The sequence below is a fragment of the Gopherus flavomarginatus genome, chromosome 3 (genome assembly GCF_025201925.1).
Source record: "Gopherus flavomarginatus isolate rGopFla2 chromosome 3, rGopFla2.mat.asm, whole genome shotgun sequence".
Taxonomy (NCBI): Eukaryota; Metazoa; Chordata; order Testudines; family Testudinidae; genus Gopherus; species Gopherus flavomarginatus.
In genome coordinates, this window is record NC_066619.1 from 215,967,295 (window position 1) to 215,990,567 (window position 23,273).

The 23,273-nt window shown below is 40.9% G+C and overlaps 1 protein-coding gene across 4 annotated transcripts in view; it reads right to left on the minus strand.

Annotated features, from left to right (window-relative positions):
- Positions 1 to 5,277: 5,277 nt before the first annotated feature.
- Positions 5,278 to 23,273, minus strand: part of FBXO8 (F-box protein 8) — a 29,996-nt gene continuing 12,000 nt past the window's right edge. For 3 of the 4 annotated variants that reach the window (XM_050945390.1, XM_050945388.1, XM_050945387.1), the window contains exons 3-7: positions 22,594 to 22,720; positions 20,316 to 20,435; positions 10,122 to 10,240; positions 8,802 to 8,998; positions 5,278 to 5,914 (exon numbers count right to left, since the gene is read on the minus strand). In XM_050945390.1, coding sequence (XP_050801347.1) covers positions 5,727 to 5,914; positions 8,802 to 8,998; positions 10,122 to 10,240; positions 20,316 to 20,435; positions 22,594 to 22,720 — 751 coding nt within the window. In that variant the 3' untranslated portion in view covers positions 5,278 to 5,726. The remainder of the gene's footprint in view (positions 5,915 to 8,801; positions 8,999 to 10,121; positions 10,241 to 20,315; positions 20,436 to 22,593; positions 22,721 to 23,273) is intronic. The other variant, XM_050945389.1, reaches the window with a different exon arrangement.

Genomic DNA, 23,273 nt, shown 5'->3' on the forward strand with positions numbered 1-23,273 from the left:
GTTGTGAGTCTGGAGAGGTAGGTAGAAGTGCGGGGACCTCCCATTGAAGAAGCAGAGACTCAGGAGTGTCAGATACCAGCAGGTCTTTAGGGTTTCTAAAGTCTTGTAGAAGGGGAAGGAGCATCATTCGTGCTGTTGTAATACACAGTGCCGAAGAGAGGATTTATGTCCCTGAAATTTCAGAAGATGGTGCCAAAGACTTGGCCATACCAAAGACTTGGCTGGTGCTGAAGATTTTGGTGTCGATGAGTTCGTCATCGCTGGTGACTTGGTTGATGCCGATGATTTTGATGGTGCTGAGGTCTTACTCTGTGTCAATGGCTTCATAGGTGCCAGAAATGGTGTTGGTGCCATAGCTCCTGCAAGTGGACTGTCTTGGTGGCCAGAGCTGGGGAATGGTGCGCAGAGTTGAAGGTCTGCCCAGATAGGCTCTTTAGACCGTTTCTTTGAGCCAGTATACTCAAATGAGCCCTGGAGCTATGTCCCCTGTTGGATGAGGTTGAAGCCACTGACCTAGTCAGCGATGTTCTGATGGGCTGCACCTCAGAGTGTGAGGAGAAGGAAGCCCATTTCTTGTCATCCACATGATCACAAAATGGCTTTCTCTTCACAGAGCATGGCAGACGACTTGGTATCTTTGGGGAAAAATCTAGGCCAGGGTCTGATGCTGGAGAAGTTTCAATCTAATGTCCCTGTCATTTCTGGCTCTGGGTTTCAGGCTGAGGCAGTGGGAACACTTTTGTGGGATCTGTGCCTCTCCCAGACACACTGCAGGTGGCCATCTGTTATTGAGAATGTAGCCCCGCATGAAACACACCTCTTAAACCCAGGAGAGCCAGACATAAGGGTGAAGGGAAAAGGTTTTGCAGTTGGGAAGGACAAGAAGTGGGAAAAATGGAAACCTAAGCTATGAGAACTGCAAAGATAAAGTTAGAACAAAAAACTTTTTTTTTTAAATAGAAGGAGAAAGAAGAAGAAAAGGGAAAAAAGGTCTATGGGGGAATAGGAGAAACAGGCTTTGCTAGTGGATTCCGTCCCAGACCAAAGGCAGTAGAGAAGGAATTGCGGTCAGACCACACAATGCTATATGTACACATACAGTGTGCAACACGAGAGAGGGGAGGTGCGCATGCGAGGTCCGACTGGCACCGCTGGTGAAGATCTTCAATTCCAGGCACAGGGGGTGTTGCCAATCTTCAGTGGAGCACTCATTTAGACATCACTTGAAGAAGAGTGGATTATTTGCAGTGAAGATGAAGACTAAATCTAGTGCTGTTAGTACTCCAATCCCTTCCACAATTCCTCCCATGAACTCAGAAAGACAAGTTCTCCCACAATTCATGGGGAAAGAACTATAGAGTGACTTACTGCATCACAAAGAACCATTATGCCCCCAGAAATCCTAGTGCTACTCATGGGGGAGTCACAGGACCAGGGAAGACACAGAGTGGGTTCCACAAAACTCATATTCAGCTGCCACCTAACTCTGTAGGTGCTTAAACTCAGTGCTTAAGTTTCTGCAATAAAAGTTCCCAAAGTGACTATGTTGCTACTTCCAGGCATCTGGTCTTAGGCCTACCACCCCTCAGATGAGTGTGCTACCTCTTGGACAATGGGATATTCTGATATGGGACTCCTCCAGTTTCTCCTGTTGAAGTTGTTCCACTTTTTAAACAACTGAGTGATTATTAATTGGACCAGAGAAAGAGTTAAAATAACTCTATAGCCCAGTGGTTAGGGCACTCACCTGAGAGGTAGCAGATCCCTGTTCGAAGCCCTTTGCTTCATTAGGCAGAAGGGGGACTTGACCCAGGGAGTTCTTACATCCCGTGTGAGTACCTAGCCACTGGGGTAAAGGTTATAAGGGAAGTCCTCCACCTCCCGAGTTTCATGAAGTTAGGCAACCTCTGAGCATGCCTACCAGATCAGGCCTACATGACTCAGGCAGTGGAACACCTATCTTTCCCCAGTTCATGGATCACTAGCAGCAATAGGCATCTCCCTGCTGCCCAGACTCAGGGCATGTCTACACTTACTTCTGGAGTGATTGATCCAACAGGGGTCGATTCATCACGTCTATTGAAGAAGCAATGAATCAACCACCCAGTGCTCTCCTGTCGACTCCAGTACTCCACTGGAGTGAGAAGCATAGGTAGCGTCGATGGGGAAGTGTCAGCAGTCGACCTACCACAGTGAAGTAGTACTTAGTAGATTTAAGTACGTCAACTTCAGCAACGTTATTCAGTGTAGACCGAGCCTTAGGCACCTACATCCCAGAGTGGGGAAGGGTGTAGGATACTCCCTTCTCACCAGCATCTCCCAGGGGCAAGCTTAGGTGGCACTGTGCTTGTGTGCTTGTTTTGTAGATTGCAGTGTTCCTGTGATTTTTCTAGGTGTCTACTATTTTTTTGCCTCCAGGCCACCATAACTTGAGTAGGTCTTCGCAATGTGACTGCTTGCACCCAGGCGTTGATCACCTGGGCTACTGTGCAGCAAAGACATATTCTAATTCTCAGTGTCTCTGTTTTTGGGTGTTCAAAATTGAAGGGATTGATTTTCAGAGGCAGTCAGAACCCAAAATTCCAGCGAAAGTCAATGGGAGCTGTGCATGCTCAGGCCCTTTGAAAATCAGGCTCAAACTATTTCAAGTCAGATACGAAGAAGCTGACACCAAGAACTGTGGCCATTTTTGAAAATGTTAGTTTGATTATCTACAGTCACATTCTGATTGCCTACTTGAGCCTTTATGTTACACCTGTGCACCAACTCCCAGTAGTCCGTGGACAGAATTTCATCATTGACCCCCACACAATGTTAAATTGTGTAGGACAGTTAATGGAGTGGAGAGGTGAAACATCCTCTGAGGATTGGGGGAGGGAGGGAGAGATAGTAAAGAGATACAGTTAGGAGTGCATTGGGAGTGAGTGATAAAAAGGGACAGTTGGTTCTGTCCTGCCTATGGAACTCTGCATTATGAGGGACTGTGCCCTCACACAGCTTGCGGGGGTGGGGGAGGTATGATGGCAGAGAGCAGCTAGGACAATATTCTCACTCCTCTCCCCATTCAACTGCAACCGTCAGGATTACTTTCACAAGCAGTGCCATATGTGAGTGAAGTACTCCAGGCTTTTGAAGGGCCAACAGACTCCCCAGAGAGACGATCTCTTCTGCCCAGCCTGTTACTCCCAGTAATATCTGAGACAGCAGTTAATTCAATTCAGCAGGTACTCCGTTTGTGAGGTTTCTTAGTAGAGTTGAGATTAACCTGTCATTGCTGCATCTGCTCTTTGGTCTTCTGAAAGAGGATGTGCTAATGGACCTGGCCTACAGAGAAAAGTAGTCATGTGTAGAATAGAACAGTACTGTAGAACTCAGGTGGAAAGACCCTCTGCAATACCAGTGTTTCTTGTCCTTTCTGGTGTAGGCTGCATAAGTACAGCTGGAGTGAAGGCTTGTTTTGAGGTAATGTATTTGAACCACACCCGCAATATCTGGGTGCATTTCTGTATGTGGATGAGAGATATTGGAAATATTATAGACACTAAATACTGCATTCACCAATGGCAGAACTATCTTTACTTTAGTTTAAGTAGCCCGTATGCAGCTTGACAGAACTTAAAGAAAGTGGCGCTGTGGTTAAGGCAGTTAACTAGACCTCAGGAAATCTGAAGTCAATTCCTAGCTGTATCATGGGCTTCCTGTGTGACCTCATCTGTAAAATGGAAATAAAAATACTTACAGATCTCACAGGGGACCCCAGGATAAATTCATTAAATGACTAACACAGACAGATACTGAAGTGATGTGACTATACACATATCTAAATATACATCATCCAGAAAGAAAATTAAGGAACAAGTAAACCTCATGCATAATAAAGAGAAATGCTGTATTGAGAGTTCCTTGGCTAACAGCCATACAGTTCCCCATTGTAATGGAAGCTGCAAAGCTAAAAGTACACTTTAAATTGTAAGGTAGTACATAACTGAAACTATATTCCTGAGTCTAGAACCAATTAGAACCTGCCTACATGACCACTAGACTAGGAAAAAGGTGCTTTTAAAAACTGAGTTAGCTAATATGAATGCTATCTATAAATATATCAGAGGGATAAATACAAGGGAGGGATAGGAATTATTTAAGCTCAGTACCAGTGTGGGCACTAGAACAAATGGATATAAACTGGCCATCAGGAAGTTTAGACTTGAAATTAGACAAAGGTTTCTAACCATCAGAGGAGTGAAGTTCTGGAACAGCCTTCCAGGGGGAGGAGTGGGGGCAAAAGACATATCTGGCTTCAAGACCAAGCTTGATAAGTTTATGGAGGGGATGGTATGATGGGATAGTCAAAGATCAATTAATTGGCAAAATTAGGCTATTAGCAGTAAATATGCCCAATGGCCTATGATGAGATGTTAGATGGGGTGGGATCTGAGTTACTACAGAGAATTCTTTCCTGGATATCTGGCTGCTGAGTTTTGCCCACATGCTCAGGGTTTAGCTGAACACCATATTTGGGGTTGGGAAGATTGGCAGAGACCCTGGGGGTTTTTCGCCTTCCTCTGCAGTGTGGGGCATGGGTGACTTGCTGGAGGATTCTCTGCACCTTGAAGTCTTTAAATCATGATTTGAGGACCTTAATAGCTTAGACATAGGTTAGGGGTTTATTAGAGGAGTGGGTGGGTAAGAGTCTGTGGCCTGTGTTGTGCAGGAGGTCAGAATAGACAATTATAAAGGTCCCTTCTGACCTTGAAATCTATGACTCTAATATATCACTTCATGTAGGTACAATTTAACTGCTTTCAAATTGTGTTCATTCACTGTGTTTATCCCAAATTCTCCATCAATGGAATATCTGGATTGGAAAACTGGTCGAGGTAAGGTTAAGGTTAGCAAGAACATGTTAACTTAACCTCTATCATGTGCTAGTCTTGACATGCCCCACCTTATCTCACAATGAGCTAACACAATTGTAACTGCATCTATGCTACGTGTTAAGGCTGCTTTCAAACTTGAATGTTAAAAAGTCAATTTTTTTAGTTTATTCCTCATATAGACAGGTCTTCAGGATTTGTTTAACTTGAGTTAATAACTGACTGCCAATTAATTTAAGTTAGCTAATGCAATAGTAAATGCTAGTTTCAACACTCCACTCGAACAAACTTTATTGATGGAGTGTCATGACCAGCATTTCTCTTTAACTCAGGTAGCTGAGAAAACCACCATCATGAAAACAAGAGCAAAGTTTGCAATATAAAAGGAAGAAATACAAGACTATTTTTAAGAGAGAAAAAGAAAAAACTTTAGTTAAAATATTTTACAATAAAATAATTATGATTATAAATCTCTTTAGTTAAATATGTACACGTTACATGGTATTTTAAAAAAGAATGGAACTGGTTAAAGTTTTCAAGCAAATCTAATGCACAAATCCACCATCTTGTCAGCTTTAGATTGTAATGTCAGTTTAACATTCATAAATGGCTGTGTCAGATTAATGGCATGGTTTTGTGCAAAACAAACAAAATTAAGTTTTTTTTTGCAAAATCCTTCGGTTCCCATGGTAAATTGCTAAAAAAGATAGTACATACAACACACATTGTGATTGTATACAGAGGTTAGAATGACCAGCACTAATATAACCCCCATATCTACAAAATAATTAACTCCTTGGGTAGCTTTAGTTTTTGTAAACTACAAATTCTTAGTCCTAGCAAATTGTGCTTTTAGGCAGCCACATGGCCAATAAGGTAGATGTTGTCATAAAGGTGCCCTACAAAATCTTCACTAATGTTCTGAGCAGCACGTCGTGTGTTTCGGATAAATTCTCTCTTTGACATTTTGTTCTTCACATGAGGGCTGGTAAGATCAATGGAAAGCAGAATCAAAGAGTAGCATAGTACATAAACTGCATCTAAAGAAAAAGAGAACATTATGAAGTTATTGTTTACAGAACCATAAGTATGGATGGCACTTTACAGGCAATTAAAATGACCAGTCCCTGCTCAAGGTTCTTACAATCTTAATGGATTCCTTGAATAAATATGCACATGAGTAACTTTACTCATGAGTAGTTCATTGAAAACAATTTATTATTAAAAAGTTATAATGATAACGCAGTGCTAAATAAACACCAATGAATGTATTCATATTTATATAGTATCCAAAGTGTGCAAAATTCTTTACAGACATGAAGCTAGACAGATCCTTGCCCTGAAGAGATTTCACATTAAGGCCCTGATCCTGCAAATGCTATGCACATTCTTAACACTAAGGCCTTGTCTACACTAGCGTTTAAACCGATTTTAGCAGCGTTAAACCAATTTAACGCGGTACCCGTCCACACGAGGCCCTTTATAATCTATATAAAGGGCTCTTTAAATCGGTTTCTGTACTCCTCCCGAATGAGTAGCGCTAAAATCGGTATTACCAGATTAGGGTTAGTGTGGCCGCAAATCGACGGTATTGGCCTCCGGGCGGTATCCCACAGTGCACCATTGTGACCGCTCTGGACAACAATCTGAACTTGGATGCAGTGGCCAGGTAGACAGGAAAAGCCCTGCGAACTTTTGAATTTCATTTCCTGTTTGTCCAGCATGGAGTTCTGATCAGCACGGGTGGTGATGCAGTCCCAAATCCGAAAAGAGCTCCAGCATGGACTGTACGGGAGATACTGGATCTGATCGCTGTGTGGGGAGACAAATCTGTTCTATCAGAGCTCCGTTACAGAAGACGAAATGCCAAAGCATTTGAAAAAAATCTCCAGGCTATGATACAGAGTCCACAGCACAGTGCTGCGTGACATGCGTAACGGAAAGCCAAAGAATCAAATGGACGCTCATGTAGGGAGGGAGGGGGTACCGTGGACTCCAGCTATCCCACAGTCCCTGCAGTCTCCGAAAATCATTTGCATTCTTGGCTGAGCTCCCAATGCCTATAGGGTCAAACACATTGTCCGGGGTGGTTCAGGATATATCTTGTCAATTTACCACCCTTCCCCCTCCGTGATGGGAAAGGGGGAAAAATCGTTTCTTGACTTTTTTATATGTCACCCTATGTATACTGCATGCTGCTGGTAGACATGGTGCTGCAGCAGTAAACAGTAGCATCCTCTCTCCTCCCCTCCCCAGTGGCAGACGGTACAGTGCAGTAGGACTGATAGCCGTCCTGGTCATGAGCCCGTGAGTGGTCCTGGCTGGCCTCAGGTGAGGCCGGCCAGGGGCACCTGGATAAAAATAGGAATGATTCCCGGTCATTCCCAGTAGATGGTACAGAACGGCTGGTAACCGTCCTCTTCATAGCAACTGGGGGCTGAGCTCCATCAGCCCCCTCCCTTTCATGTGTAAAGAAAAGATTCTGTCCTGCCCGGACTATCATAGCAGCTGGAGGCTGCCTCCCCCTCATTTTATCTCAGTAACAAGTCAGTGTTTCTTATGCCTGCATTCTTTATTACTTCATCACACAAATGTGGGGACACTGCCACGGTAGCCCAGGAAGGTTTGGGGAGGAGGGAAGCAATGGGTGGGATTGTTGCAGGAACACCCCCTAGAATAGCATGCAGCTCATCATTTCTGCGGGATCTGACACGGAGCGGCTGTGCTCTCTGATACACTGGTTCTCTAGTACACTTGCCCCATAGTCTAGGCAGGATTGACTCTATTTTTAGATACCATAAAGGAGAAATTGACTCGGGGAGTCATTCCCATTTTTGTCTTTGTGCCCCAGGCCGACCTCAGCCAGGGGCACCCATGACAGCAGCAGATGGCACAGAATGACAGATAACCGTCATCTCATTGCCAATTTACAATGGCGCAGCAGACTGATAACTGTCTCTGCTGTCATCCAAAGGCAAATGAATGCTGCTGTGTAGCGCTGCAGTATCGCCTCTGTCAGCGGCATCCAGTACACATACAGTGACAGTAAAAAAAAAAAAGCTGAACGGGCTCCATGGTTGCCATGCTACGGCGTCTGCCAGGGCAATCCAGGGAAAAAGGGCGCAAAATGATTGTCTGCCGTTGCTTTCCCGGAGGAAGGAATGACTGACGACATTTACCCAGAACCACCCGCGACAATGATTTTTGCCCCATCAGGCAACCCAGAATTCCAAGGGACGGGGGAGACTGCAGGAACTATGGGATAGCTACGGACCATGGACGCACACCACCGAATTAATGTGCTTAGTGTGGCCACGTGCACTCGACTTTATACAATCTGTTTTACAAAACCGGTTTATGTAAAATCAGAATAATCCCATAGTGTAGACGTACCCTAAGTATGTGAGCAGTCTCACTGAATAAAATCCTGGCCCCACTGAAGTCAATGGCAAAATACCCATTGACTTCAATGAGGCCAGGAATTCACCCTATTTGCTTCAGTGGGATTATTCACAGAGTGTAAAGTTAAGCTTATGTGCAAGTCTTTACAGGATCAGAACCTCTAGGGAAGACAAGGGTGAAGGGAAAAGATCCAACACAACAATTTTCTAAAATCACTTTTTGTACATGGAAATTGTTTGTCTGTCTGGTATGTACAAGAAGAAAATCATTAAGTCAAAAAGTTTTTTTTTTGGTTTGTTTTTTTAATTATGATTGTCTGTATTACTGTAGCTCCTGACAGGGAGGAGTTTCTATGTTTATTGTGTACAATATGCGCAGACCTGACCCTCTCCCAAGACTAATCTTTCTACTTTTAGAAAAATTTAATTAGACACTGATTTAAACCCACTATGAAAAGTAACATTTTCCAAAGTATATGTAGATAAATATAGACTGATTCACTGCACAGAAGTCCTCTCTTCTTACCAGGGCTAAGGCCAAGTTCTCTCATCAAATCAGGATTACAAGCACAGAATCTGTGTGAGAACTTTGTTATAAGAGTCTCAAGATACTCCCCACGCTCCTCAGGGGCATGAATGTGTTTGAAAAACTCTCTCAGTGCATTTGGCAAGAACTGATTTCTGAAGTTGTGCAGTGTCACAAGGTCATCCAAAACATCTCTCCTGGTTGAAAAAAAAAATAGAGAAATTTACTTTCTACTGTTTAAACATGAAACAAGGTTTCAGAAATTAAAATGAAGATTTCTTAAAGAGTCTGAATTATACGTATTTTCTGTCATAAGAAAATGAAGAAAAAATCCAACAATGATAAAACAAGAATAGGAAACACGTTCCTCAGACTGCTACCACAGTAGTGTACAGTTCAGCCTAATACTTTATAGAAATTATAATAAAGCAATATTCTGAATTTGCACACATGGAGTACGGAAGAAATTGAGGCTGCAACAATACCTGACAAAGCTAAGGAAACCACAGTAAAAGGAATAAATATACAATATGCCTTTCAGGGCCTATGTACATTAACAAGCAGTTAAGGCAGCATTCTGTTAAAACTAGGCTCAACTAAGGTGACATTCAGTCATGGTGCATAGGCTCTCCACAACACTTAGTTTCCATGGGAGTGCATGCTCCATCTATCCCCTGAATATCAAAAGGGCTTGGCATGCAAAGGGAATCTGGAAGCAAGCCAGGGGAGAGGCAAGAGATCCAAAATGTACTGATCCAGTGGCTGAAACATCCCAAGTAGGGGTTGTGGAGCATCAGCATCCAGAATTCCAGCCAATGGTCTACTCTTCTGCACATATACAATTCCCACATCCTAGTCTAAACATAGTGTCTTGCTTAAAGCCTGGTTACACATTCCTTGGGGAGGAAAAAGGTGAATCTTATTCTTAAGAAATAGGAAAAAAATATACATAGCAAAATATTAACAACATTCCAATGCTAGACAGCCCAAAGATCTCCTACGTAAGGTGACATTCTACTTACAAATACAACTTAAGGTTGGAACTGAAAATGTGGAAATAAGTACACTATCTGACCGCTACTAGATAAACACAGTATGCTTATATATAGTGGTGCATACACACACATGCTAGAACTGAGTAAATGTTCTGCTTCAGGAATAAAATATTTTAGCTGAATCTCTGTGTTTGCTCTTTACTTCAGATTTTTCTGATTAAGATTATTTTTCATTAGCTTAGAACACGTAAGAAGAGTGATTACAGAAAGGTGTTACAGACTGAAAATGAATCCAGCATTTTTCCTCATTACAGATTCAAATTACCTTTCATCAAGATAGATCCTCAGTTTCTTCCAATTTAGTGTTCTTGTACAAAAGATAAACTTAGCTATTTCCTTTGGTGAATCATCCAGTATACCCTTGGACATAAAGTAGTTAACTCCCTGAGACAAAAAAAGGACATTTGTATATAAATAAGATTGGTCTTAACAATTCTTTTATGGGAAAATATTGTAATGCGTAATATTGGAACATAAGCCTGCTAATGTTTTAGCATGATACCGCCTTCATCCTCTAAATGGCATTTCAACATGCACAATACAAGTTAAAATTAATATAAATCAAATGCAAATAAAATTAATGCAACATTATGGTTGAGATTTTACATGTACCAACAGTAGGAAATTCAGAATTACATATCCCCACAGCAAGCATAATTTGTCTCTGTTGTATTTTCTCTTACTATTTTCTGTCATCATATGTATATACATGGTGATTAAATTATGTTTGTTGTAGGGCCCATAATTTATAATTTCCTAACTATGGTGCATGTAAAAATCTTGGCTATAATGTGCTTTTTGCCTTTAATTTCTTTTTATTTAAAGCATTGATTTCAATGTTCTTCCACGTGTATGGGATCACATTCAAATAAATGCACTATATACATTTAATTAAATGTATAACAACTCAAATAAATGCAAGTGTGTATATTTAAAGTGCAGATCAAGATACATACACATATACGTAAAGTACATATGTATAAAAAAAAAATCCAACAGCACTCTGCCTCTCTCTAATTAAAAAAAAACTAGTTTAGAAAGTGGCAGAATGAACATATACCTCTATTCACTTATTTATTACTTCTACATTACAACCATTTTTTCACACTTTGCCAAGCACACACTTCTCACTGAGAAGTATGTACATGCATGTACATGCCAAATTTGAACATGCAAATACAATATTTAAAATCTTTTTTGGATGGTTTTCTTGAATTTAGGTATCTCAAAGCATGAAAACTACTTTTGTCATGGTCTTATAATTCAAAAGCAGCTTACTGGATTTTAACCAAAAATTTTAGGGAGGGGTGGGGAGAGAGAGAAAATAGGAGAACAGCCGTGACAAATTTAAACTCAGAGCATAACTTTTTTGGAAAGGGGCTTACACCCAAACTGCGTCTTCAGCAGTAAATAAGGCATCACTACCGTGATAGTATAATGCTGAAACATGTACAAATGTGCAATCTAATGCAGTCTCTTAATTTGCTTTAGACATCAGTGTATCAGTGCAACTCCCTACATCACCAAATAAGATAACTCTTACAATTTTTTTCCCCCCCCATTATAAATCTTCCAGTTCCAGGTACTTTACAATATATTTCAAAATTCCCCTTTTGGTTTAAATTATATCTATAAAGACATAGTGGGGGCAACCTAGCACTTTGTTTATAAGCAACCTTCACAATGATGTCAATTGAAGTTCTGCACAAATAAGGAGTGCAGGACTGAGCTTTTAATCTGGAAAGTTATTTTATAAGAAGTGAGACAGTTAAGCAAGACAGAAAAACTGAACCATGTCAAGCAAACATGAAACTAGAAAATAAATCTTGAGATGACCAGGGACTTCACTTAAGTGACCTAAAACACAGGTGAAGGACTAGCACACACATACACAACACACATAATATGCTACTTAACCATTTTTTTTTCTGGTTCATCATTTGTTTTTATATTTGTGGAAAATGTTACCTGAAGTAACATAGTTCTTTGGTTATAGTCAAAACAATGTTTTAAATATATGCAAAAAATTAAATATATGCAAACAATTTTCTGTTAGGAACAAGGAATCTAGGCAACTTTAGGGCCTGATTCAGGTAAGCATCCCTATTCAGGGCAGCTTGTGTTTATATTAAAGCATGAACTTAAGTAAGGGCTTAATACCCATTGACCTAATTGGGATTTATCTGAGCTTTTCTAAATACAAATGGCCTTAAACCCATGCTTAAGTGCTTTTCTGAATCAAGGCTTAAATGGAAAACTAAAATGGATTATCAAAATGATTAAAATTGCTTACTGATGCCTCAAGTATTTTGACAATTGCTCAGATATGACAAAAAGCAAAACAGCAACGCTATAGTATCTCATTACATCTTCTGTTTAACTCTGCCTCCTTAATCCTGCATCCTGATTCAGCAAAACACTAAAGTACATGCTTAACTATAAGCATGTGCTTAAAGTGTTCAGGTGAACTGGGACCTTGAGGAATAATCCTATTTTTAAACAAGCGGTGTCCTCAAAGCACTTACTTCTCTTACTACAGAGTGTTACTAAAAGAGGGGGACACTGGACAATCTGAACAGAAGTGGATTTACCATCTACCTTCTCAATGAACAAAAGTCACCTGTTCTATAGAGATAATCTGAATTTATTCTCCCAGAGCTGGGAGATACTGCAAAACATTTCTGTGCTATATAAGGCTCTTTATGACTAACGGTGTGTTGCTGGTATTCATTATACAAGCTACCAGCTCCTCATTGACATCCTCAACTCACCCTAGCTCTGCTTCCTTCTTTTATTGTATCTTCTGTTAATGCCATCTCCTCACTCATTTCCTTTTCCTCTTTTTCACACACACACACAAGGTGCGATTGTATATTCATTCCAACACAATAACAGTGCCACTTCTGAGTTGCTGTTATTTCTCCCTAAATAACAAATATGTTGTACCAAATTGAAATGGTTTCTTTTAAAAGATTTTCCCAATTTTTTGTTTGCTCACATTTAGTGAAGGTTATTTGTAAAGACACTGGACAATCTGCTCGCTAAATGTGTAAACGGTTGTATGTTTATGGCATCTCTGTCACCTTCCTCCCTCACAAAATAAATCACCTTTATTACTTTATCACCTTAGATAAGCACGTTCAGCTATGAATGCACACTTTTTGAAGGGCATAATTCTACAAGGAAGCTAAAATTAAATGTCAGATAATCCGCTTTAAAGTCCCATTGTACTGATCCCTCTTAAGCAGGCATCTGAGGATTCCCTCAGCAAAGGGGAATCCTTGGCTGGAGTAAATCCAGTCTATTGAGCTTTATGTCACCTGTTTCTCACCAAGTTTTGGGTAGGAGTGATTTAAGGCTGGTGGGGGCACACTGGGGGAAGGGGAGCAAGGACAATATGCTCCAGCAATAATGGTCCAGTGAAATGGTACTTAGAAGACCTTTCCAGCAGCCATGCTTTACAGCAGTTTCATGGCTGCTCTAAATTGTGTCTGTAGCCAGCTTTATCCTTTGGCTATCCTCAGGATTGGGGGCTTAGAAAAGGTGATTTAGAACTACCCGTGTCTTCCTTCACCATTGTGCTGTTTATGAGGTCCGCAAAGCCCAGGATGCAATCCTAAATTTAAGAAGGGCTATTTAAAGTATATGCAACTAACAGTCATGATTGTGGGCTATCCTTGACTAGGGAGGCAAGTAACTATCACAACAGGTTCTAGTTTATGGTCACTAGTTGTTCATGCCACCCCTTTCTCGTGTTACCAATTAATTCCGATGCATTACACCAGTTCTCATTTGCATTCCCTCTGATCGCTCCTCTTTTTCTTTAGAATGTCTCCATCTTTCCTGGATGGATGTCTGAAATTGTGTAATATAGATTTAATTTTTCTTCATCAGCATTCACTTCACTCTACATTACTGCAGTACTCCTGCAGTTATTTTCTTCACTACCCATGTTTTCAATATGCTTGTTAAACCATTTTAGCTACTTTTCATCCTCTGCCTTAGGGGTCCAGCTTCCATCACACATGTACAATGATGCAAATTCTATGCTGGTTAACCTTTGAACACTGCCTTTATGTCAAATTTAGTTTCAAATGTACTCAACATGCCAAAGCTAGACTACTCAAGATTTCATTGGCATAGTATTTCTTGTAGCACATGGAAATGGATTAAAAAGTAATAGATGCACAGCAGGAGAGTGGACAATTTACATGTGTGAGGGGGCTGAGGTACTCTTTGAAGCACATCTGGGTGATTATCGGACTGCATTGCCAAGGATGTGTCTTGAGAAAGGGAAGATCAGATTGGAGAAATTTATTAGAGATGCCACTCAGCGCTGTAGAGAATTTGATTACTGGAAAGGGGCCACTGTGGACAGCTTTTATTTTTATCATTTGTTTACAGCTCAGTACTCTCCTGTAGATATATCATGGTAGGAATCTTGTAGCAAATATTATAGATAATTAAGGTTGCAAGTGGTTTACATTATAACAGCTCTGTTTTTATATGCCAATAACTTTCTGCAACTATTCACCTTTTGGGCTAAAGTCTTCTATGCTTATGCCTGTTTATTTAAAAAAAAAATTGAACAAAATTAATTGACAGTTCTGAGTTATGGGACAGTAAAACACATTTTTGCCAATGGCTTTAATCACCCTCTTCCCCCTCTCTGTTCACACCCCAAAAATACACCCTAACTATACTTCTCTTATCAGGGTTAATGCAAAAATTTGGTAAAGTTTAACATTTGGCATACATAGTTTTGAGTTTTGTGTATTTGCTTAGCTCTGGATAAATGTTTAAAATACAAAAAGATGACTGAAATAAAGAATCACTACTGTGCAGGTCAGCGAGCATCTGCTAAAATTTTTAGCACATTTTCATTAACTACTTCCATATGTGACAGCACTGGACATTCTCTCTGCTGGAACTCATTAGAGAGTTCACATAGGAGCAGGGACTGCTGTTCTCAGTCTGCTGCTAACACTATTAGTATGGGATAGATTGTAAATGCATCATTGTAAATGCATCATTGATACATACAGCAAAAACTACAAAGTATGTTCTCTCCACAAGTTTTACTGCACTCTGCAATATTCTGCAGACTGTAATCTCTTACTTTACAAAAACTCAAGAGACTACCTGACTGGGAGTCAGGACAGCTGGGATCTAGTCCCAGTTCTGCCATTAGCTCACTATATGAAGCTAGGCAAATTGTCTCCTCTCTGTGTGCTTCATCTGCCAAAAGGGGATAATATCATAGAATATCAGGGCTGGAAGGGACTTCAGGAGGTCATCTAATCCAACCCATTGCTCAAAGCAGGACCAGCCTCCAACTGATGTTTTATCTGCCTTTGTAAAGCACTTTGGGATCTATGGCTGAATACTATATACATATTAAGCATTGTTCTATTGCACTATAGCAAAGATACGGCCAGTATAAAATAAACACTTGCAGTGTGACTCCTGTGTTAGGCTTCTGCAAGAAGGAGTTATCTTCAGCTAAAAGACAGCCTGATTCTACTAAGCTCAGCATGCCTCCTTCACAGTGTCAAGCATTCTCAACTCCCACTGAGGTCAAATGGGGACACTCATGCCACCCCCATACAATTCACCTCAGTATGTTGTATATTTGAAAGCCTAACTGGGAAAATGGAAATAGTAAATCTAGGTATTTTCTATTTTCCCTTTATTTATTTAAAGACAAAGATTTCAAATGCAATGCCATCTTAAAACTTTAGGTGCAGTAATTTTTTTTTAAAAGTTAGAAAATAGGGAGGTTAAAGCTTCAATAGTAAAATAAGCTCAACTGCTTACACTGTAAGCTCTTTAGGGCCTTGTGTACAGTGCCTAGCACAATGGGGTTTCTCCCTGACTGGAATTTCTAAGCACTAGTCTGTTCTCCTGGTTAAATGTTAAGCTTAATACATTACTGTTTATGTACTAAAACGTATTCCATTAAACATATAAACAGGCATAATGTGTCCGCATTACTAAGGATTATTTATATGGGTATATAAAGGCTGAGAAACCAATCACTCAGGAGTCAAGAAATGCACAGATAATGTTGAACATTCAATTTGAATACTGCCTCCTTGTGCATATGCTTTAAAACTTAGTCATTCAACATGGGAGGCAGAAAAGGTAAGGTACTAAAGTGGGACTCGTAAGACCTGGGTCCTACTCCCAGCTCTGTCACTGGCTTGCTGAGTGACCTTGGGCCAGTCACATCCCCTCTTTGTCAATAAGTCTGCCTATATGTAAAATGGGAATCATCTTCATCTATTTATAAAATGCTTTGAGATCTACAGATAAAAAGTGATATATACATATGTATGTTATGGATTATTTTTAGCCCCAAAAAATTAAAAGTTACACAGCTTCCAGACCTTGCAATTTCTTAGATTCAGAGCTTTTCGGCTTGACATCTCTTGAATGTAGAAATGTGGGTTCAGCACTCTACACCACTCTGCTTTTCAGTGTGACATATGACATTATCCTGCAGTATGCTTGTAGCAGGGCAGTCAACCCGCTCCAATCAGAAAGGGGTTAAAAGCAGCCAAGGGAGGCTGGTTGGGTAGTCAGCCACAGGTGTGGTTGCACCCAATTAGGGTACAGCTGGCCCTGATAAAAAGGGCAGGCTGAGAGAGGAGACTCTTGCTCTAGCTAGGGAGCAGAGAGGACCAGGCTGTCTGGGAGAGCAAGCAGGGTACTTGAGACAGAGCAGAGCAGAGCAGAGCAGAGCAGGGCTGGGAAGGGCAGGCAGAGCTGAGGAGCTCTGTCCTGTTGAGTTTCCAGGCTGAGGCCTTGCTAAAGGCCAGGGGAGGTACTAGAGCTGCAGGGAGGCAGCTGGGTTAGAAAGGCAGCAGGTCCAACCCTTGCCAGTGATGAGTGGCCATTTCAGACTGCAGTTTGCCCAAGAGAAGGGTGTAGATCAGTGGTCGGCAACTTTTCAGAAGTGGTGTGCCGAGTCTTCATTTATTCACTCTAATTTAAAGTTTCGCGTGCCAGTATTACAAGTTAATGTTTTTAGAAGGTCTCTTTCTATAAGTCTATAGTATATAACTAAACTACTGTTGTATGTAAAGTAAATAAGGTTTTTAAAATGTTTAAGAAGCTTCATTTAAAATTAAATTAAAATGCAGAGTGCCCCAGACCAGTGGCCAGGACCCAGGCAGTGTGAGTGCCACTGAAAATCAGCTCGCGTGCCGCCTTTGGCACACGTGCCATAGGTTGCCTACCCCTGGTCTAGATGATGACTGGCATAGTCACTGAGGCAATGTGGGTATAGGGGGTTGGGGTTCCCCTGGGAGGGAAGACTCAGAGTGTGGGGGCACTGCTGTAGGGCAGCACCCCAGGGTAAGGAGCACCAAGGGCCAGAACTGACATGGGGCCGGAGGTGGTGGAGACAACAGGGCAGGTAACCGAGGGAGAGAAACTGGCCAGAGAAGGGTGCTCCTGAGCTGAATGAGCTAATGCCCGGACTGACCAGTAGGAGGTGCTGTGCCAGTGAGTTGGTGCTCTGCTACATATGGTGGAGAATGTGGGCATTTACGGTCCACTCTGATAAAAGGGGAACTGTGAGGCCTGGGCAGAGTGTGCAAATATAAGTGAAGGGAATGGATCCCGCCTACGTAGAGGTTTTTTTTTTTTTTGCAGAGGGCTCTTATGCCACCCCTGGCTGGGCTCCAGCATCGGTGCTCCAGCGAAAGGGGACTGGTGAGCAGCGGGGAAGACTAGAAACTCTGCTACAGGTGAGCCAGGAGGGACAATGGGAGATCTATTGGGCCCTGCAGAAACAGAGGGGGCAGCTGCTTGATGAACAGCGGGCCCTTGTAAGACTATTGAGGAAGAAATCCAGGAGAGACCACAGAAAGCGGTGGGAAAAGCCCTGCGCCAGGAGGCCAGTGGCAGAGTACTGGACTTGTTATGCCTGCAAGAGGCGTGGATATTTAAGGAGAGATTGTTCCTATTGGGACTGGGGCAAATTACTTCACCCACAGCAGGGGAAAGGATAAGACCCTGGGAAGGCCCGCTGGGTGAGCAAACCCAGGGGATGATGAACATGTTGGGCCTATGGGCAAAGTGGACACCTGCACTGGGAGTGCCCAGGCTCAAGGTGGAGGGTCCTCTTGAGCTCCAGCGAGAAGTGGGGACCCAAAACAGACTATAAGAGGCCCAAGCAAGCAGATGGGCAGGGAGTATGCTTTGGCTGCCATGGGTGGGGCCATATTAAGAGGCACTGCCCCCTCAGGGAAGGGTGGCCGAAGGAGGTGCCTGGGGACCCAAAGGGGCAAAGATGAGTGTGATCAACGCTGGAGTCAAGGCGGTAGACCTGCCAGAGAGCCACCGGCACGAGGTGGCAGAAAAGGGGACTGAGACACAGGCTGTGAGAGAGCAGGCTATGACGGGAACCCAGGCCTGCCAGACAGCAGAGGCAGAGCTGGAGAAGGTGAACAAGGAGAAAGAAGACCTGGGCCTGCTGTTGAAGGAGAGTGAAGAGAAGCGAATGCGACTGGCAGGATATCTCCACATCACACAGGCTAGAGGACCACCCCCATCCCCTGGGCGTGAGATGTTGAGGGGTGTGTGTGTGTGTGTGTGTGTGTAGCAGGGTGGTCATCCCGCTCCAGTCAGGTGTGGTTGCACTCAATTAGGGTACAGCTGGCCCTGATAAAAGGACAGGTGGAGAGAAGAGACTCTTGCTCCAGCAGGGGAGCAGAGAGGACCAGGCTGTCTGGGAGAGCAAGCAGGGTACCTGAGACAGAGCAAGTGTACAGGACCTTTGGTCCAATGGGGAGCCTAACTCTCAGGGAAGAGCTGAAAGATCTTTGGCCCATTAAGACTCCATGAGACACGGATGCTGTTCTTGAGCTGAAATTGTGAAGAATTTATGACCATAGGAAATACCTGTGTGGGGTTTGAAGGACTAATCACCATCCAAAGCTTTTGTTGGAGTTAGGGAGTCATCTCTGGTCAGCTTATCAGCACACATGTAGGGGATTTTTATTGTTAATTTTTTCTGTAATGCTTTCACCTTAAGAATAAATGTGCTTGCTTAGAAAGAGCTAAGTGTGGTTACTTAACTGTGGCAATTACACTGTGCGCTGTCTCTGATTAGAGAAGTGATTCAGGCCTGCTTAGGAAATCTGTCTTTTGCTGCACAGTACAGTATGGGGACTGTTCAGCCTGGAAATGCCCTGGTCAGGAGGGACAGAGAAGCAGTCTCCACTTAAGAGAGGTGACATCTGAGGACCCTACAGCCTAACATGGGTGCCCTTGTGGGATCATAGAGGAGTAATACAGGTGCAGTTGCCTTGAAATGTGACATTCAGGTCAATTAAATAAACTATGCAAACATGATATTCCATTTTCAATTATCATAACTTTTAGACAGCTGAACATTTCCCTCTAGCCTAGCTTATTCCTTAAAGATGTATAAAACAAGCCAATTTGATGTTTTTACCATGAGCTGTTGAATAACCTTGCACAAGAATTTGGACAGACACATATGGAAAAGGGAGTATTTTCTGCACATAAGTTTAATTTATAAAACAAAACAAACTAATAAATTTTGCTCAAAACTTCTGAGAAAAAAAATCACTTCTAAACTGGAAAGCATAGAAAATCACCCTCACCAACCAAGTCATGAATTAGTCTGACAAAATTAGGAGCAATTGGAAAAAAAGGGGAAGATGAGAAAATAAGCAATGTCAAACTTAATTACAGATACACTATACTCACTACAATTTAGAACATTATTATATTGTATGGGTGAAATCCTAGGTCCACTGAAGTCAGTAACAGTTTTACCATTGACTTCAGCAGGGCCAAAATTTCACCCTTTATCCACGAAGGAAAACGTAAATAAAACAATTCAGTTAAGACTATTAACATTAGGAGTAAAAGAGAAATTGGACATCTTTTCTGAGGCAAATGTTCTCCCTCCCATCTCCACTTACAGTTTAAGTGCATAACTGTGCCTCATAATAATCTTTAAAGCATACTTTATGATTATGACTTCCTATTTCAGAGAAAATTAAATCTACCCATGACACCTCCAAACTTTGAGTTATAACTCTGCATGATATGGAATGAGTATTGTGTGGGAAAGTTTCACACACACTGTACATTATTTAGAATAATATATGGCAGAAATTAAGTTGGCCGATTATAAAAAATAATTCTTAAACTCTTAAAAATCTTGATACACTTGGAAGTAAAAACAAAATAGATTTTAGCTATGAGGATGCTGCCAATGGAATAAAAATAAAAAACAAATCTTGCACATGCATAAGGAGGTTGTCATGTTATGCGTAAACATGTGGTCAGATACATTCTTCAACAGAATGTGGTCACCTGCCATGAATTATGCAAGCTCATGCACACAGTCAATACAGCATATACAGCAGATTTCACAACGCCATGCACACAACAATGGTGAACTAGATAATCCTACCACAAAGTGTGCAGGCGCTCTCCCCCACCCCGTGAGCCACTGATAGTTCTGGAGCTGTTGCTGTGGAGCTTGGTTACCCATTTTCATGACATGGACGGTGTCCTTTGGAGAATCTTGCTCCTGTGGCCATAAGTATTCTTATTTTTATAATATTTTAATCAGGTCTGTTACTAAATGTAAAGCAGAGTTGGGCAGGAAGTTTTTAGACATAGGATTTGTAATAATGGAATGTTATTTCATATCATATCAGTCACAGTGTCCTTATAGTAATAATTCTGTCAATATCACAGTGATAAAGAAAATAAACAAGTGAATGTTCTTGGAACTTTCAGGCCCAGAACACTTCCTGCTAGGCTATGGTGCTCCACAGAGAGAGAAGATCAGAAGCGCCTAGGAGATACAATGAAATTCCAGACTCTCAAGGGACCTGAAGCTGACTGTCCATATTTCAGTTGACAAATGGACCATTGTGAATTCTGAAGTAGCAAATGTATTATAATACATTTAATATATAAATCAATGTTATAGAATATTTACAAATTATTAATTTTCATGTAATATAAAAATTACTTATTTGTATATAGTACGTTTTATTCTGAAGAATCCCAAAGTGCTTTACACTATACAAAAATTACTTCACTGCTAAATTGGAGTGTAACTGCACATTGCAGTTTAGGACAGGATGTGAAGGATAATATTATATCCAATTAAAACTGAGGGGGAACTCTACGTAGGCAGAGCTGTTACCAGATTTAGGACTTGGCCTGGCCTTAGCCTAGGGTTAGCACTTGTACTCTTGTAAACAAGTCTTAAATATCTCAGTATAAAGTCTCATTTGTAAAATTTCATCTCTAGTAGTAGTTCCACTAAGATTATTCTGAAGATAAATATATGACACATTCTTAACCTGAGCTGCACAATACTGATAACTTCAGTGGGATTCTAGAGTATTCTGCCCTCTTCTTGTAGTGTATCAAAAGAATTGACTATTATATTTTGTGATCTAAAAAAAGGGCATGGCTTTCACCAGTCAAATTAAAAAAAAAAAAGTGAGCCAGGGCAAATGAGACTCATGGAATTTAAACCAGATCATGTTGTTGTATTGGCTTATATGACTGCTTTATCATTTTGTCCGGCAATCGTACATACACATTATCTGTACGATACTGACATAGCGAATTATTTGTTTCTAAACATAAAACTGAAAATTTTTTTTTACTACTCTGGATTTATCCAATTACCACTTGTGTGTCTTTATCATATAAATATACCTAGAAAGTGAAAACTCAGTTTTGTTCAGTGTGATTTACCATCTTTTTGCAGAAAATGTGATGCATGAGGAATCTAATTTTATACACAAGGGAATATTTTCAAAATGCTGGTGGGGTTTTTACCACATGTATCCTAGGTTAAACCTGTTTCAACTCTCAAATTTCTCCTCACACAAGCAAAGATGTGGCTAGACTGGGAAAAAGCAGAAGTTAGTTTGGTTTTGACTAGTTATATGAATTAATAGTTACTTTTTTTAGTTCTGAGAGATCGTTTTATTTAAAACGTACATATTTAACTTAACAGAATGAGATAAGTTTATTAAAAAGGAAGCATTCAGAAAAATCAAAATCACTGCTATTTACAAAAGTTCAGTCTTCAACAGTTTTGTTGCATTAGTGTAATTTTATAGGCAGGGTAAGCTAACAGATATTATCTCAGCACCGGCACCTTGAAATTGGAGGTTTGTGTATTGTCTTTGAAGACTGCTTATGAACAGTGTCCCCCACCATCACAGATGCAATTGGTGTTCCGCTCTATGGCAGGTTTCATCTGCATTTAGGGCTTGAGCCTGCTCCACTGAAGTTAATTGGAGTTTTGGCATTGACTTCAGTGAAAGCAGGATAAAGTCCATATTACATAGTAAGGTTTTTTAAATATTTATTTTTGTGGGCATATCACAACCATTTTTGAAACTGCCTACTGTTTTATTTACCAGGATCCCACCTCCATGTCAGGATGTGGTTATGAATTTCTGACATCTATCTGTTAAACTGCTGGGCAGAGAACTTATGAGTCAAACAAGTAAATCATGTGTCTGGGAACTGTCAGCATAAAAGATCAGTATAGGGCCATTACTTAGTATTCAGGATTCACATAGTACAACACAGTATCCATTAAAAATCAACTTCTAATGTTGCTACAAGTTCCATGTTCTCACGTACAGTTTTTTTTGTAACTGTATTAAAATTACTGCAACTGTTACTGATGTTAGCAACACTCCACTTACCTCATCAGGGTTGGCGTTAAAGGTGAGACTGCCCTCATCCAGCTGCATATACAATCTTCTAAAAGAAAATCCTAGAGGTGGATTTTTATTGTATATAGAGCAGTGTCCCCAAGTGGATTTGCACAACCTACCAAAATAGGAATAAATCTAGTATGAAAATACTTGGCATATTGAACAATTGGGATAAAAAATATTGAATAGCTGCTCATTAATTGACAATCAGTCATCTTATGCACTAAATGAGGCAAGATCCTGTGAAAAATTATATGGGATCATGTAATTAATGACAGTATCATAATCCAAATGCACAAGGGAGCCGAACAAAGACTGCACAGATCATGTTAATTCTGGCATTTCCTAACTTTTGAGTGCTTGACTTTACAACCTAAATAACATTCTTAATGTTTTGCATGTAATTGTATAATATACCTCAAAGGGAAAAACAGAAGAGGATTCAACTATATAGTACACTGCAATGCTGATTTCTTTTCTCCTTCCTTTAATCTTTATGCTACAAAATGTATACACTTTTATTGTAAGAGAAATCTTAGACTAGGCACAGATATTCCATGGAACCAGGACAAGACAACAGTAACTCCTAGTCACTAATGGACTTCATTTTAGGCCATGTGAGGGGGCTTGCAAGTTTTGGTATTTATATATTTACACAGCATCACTGG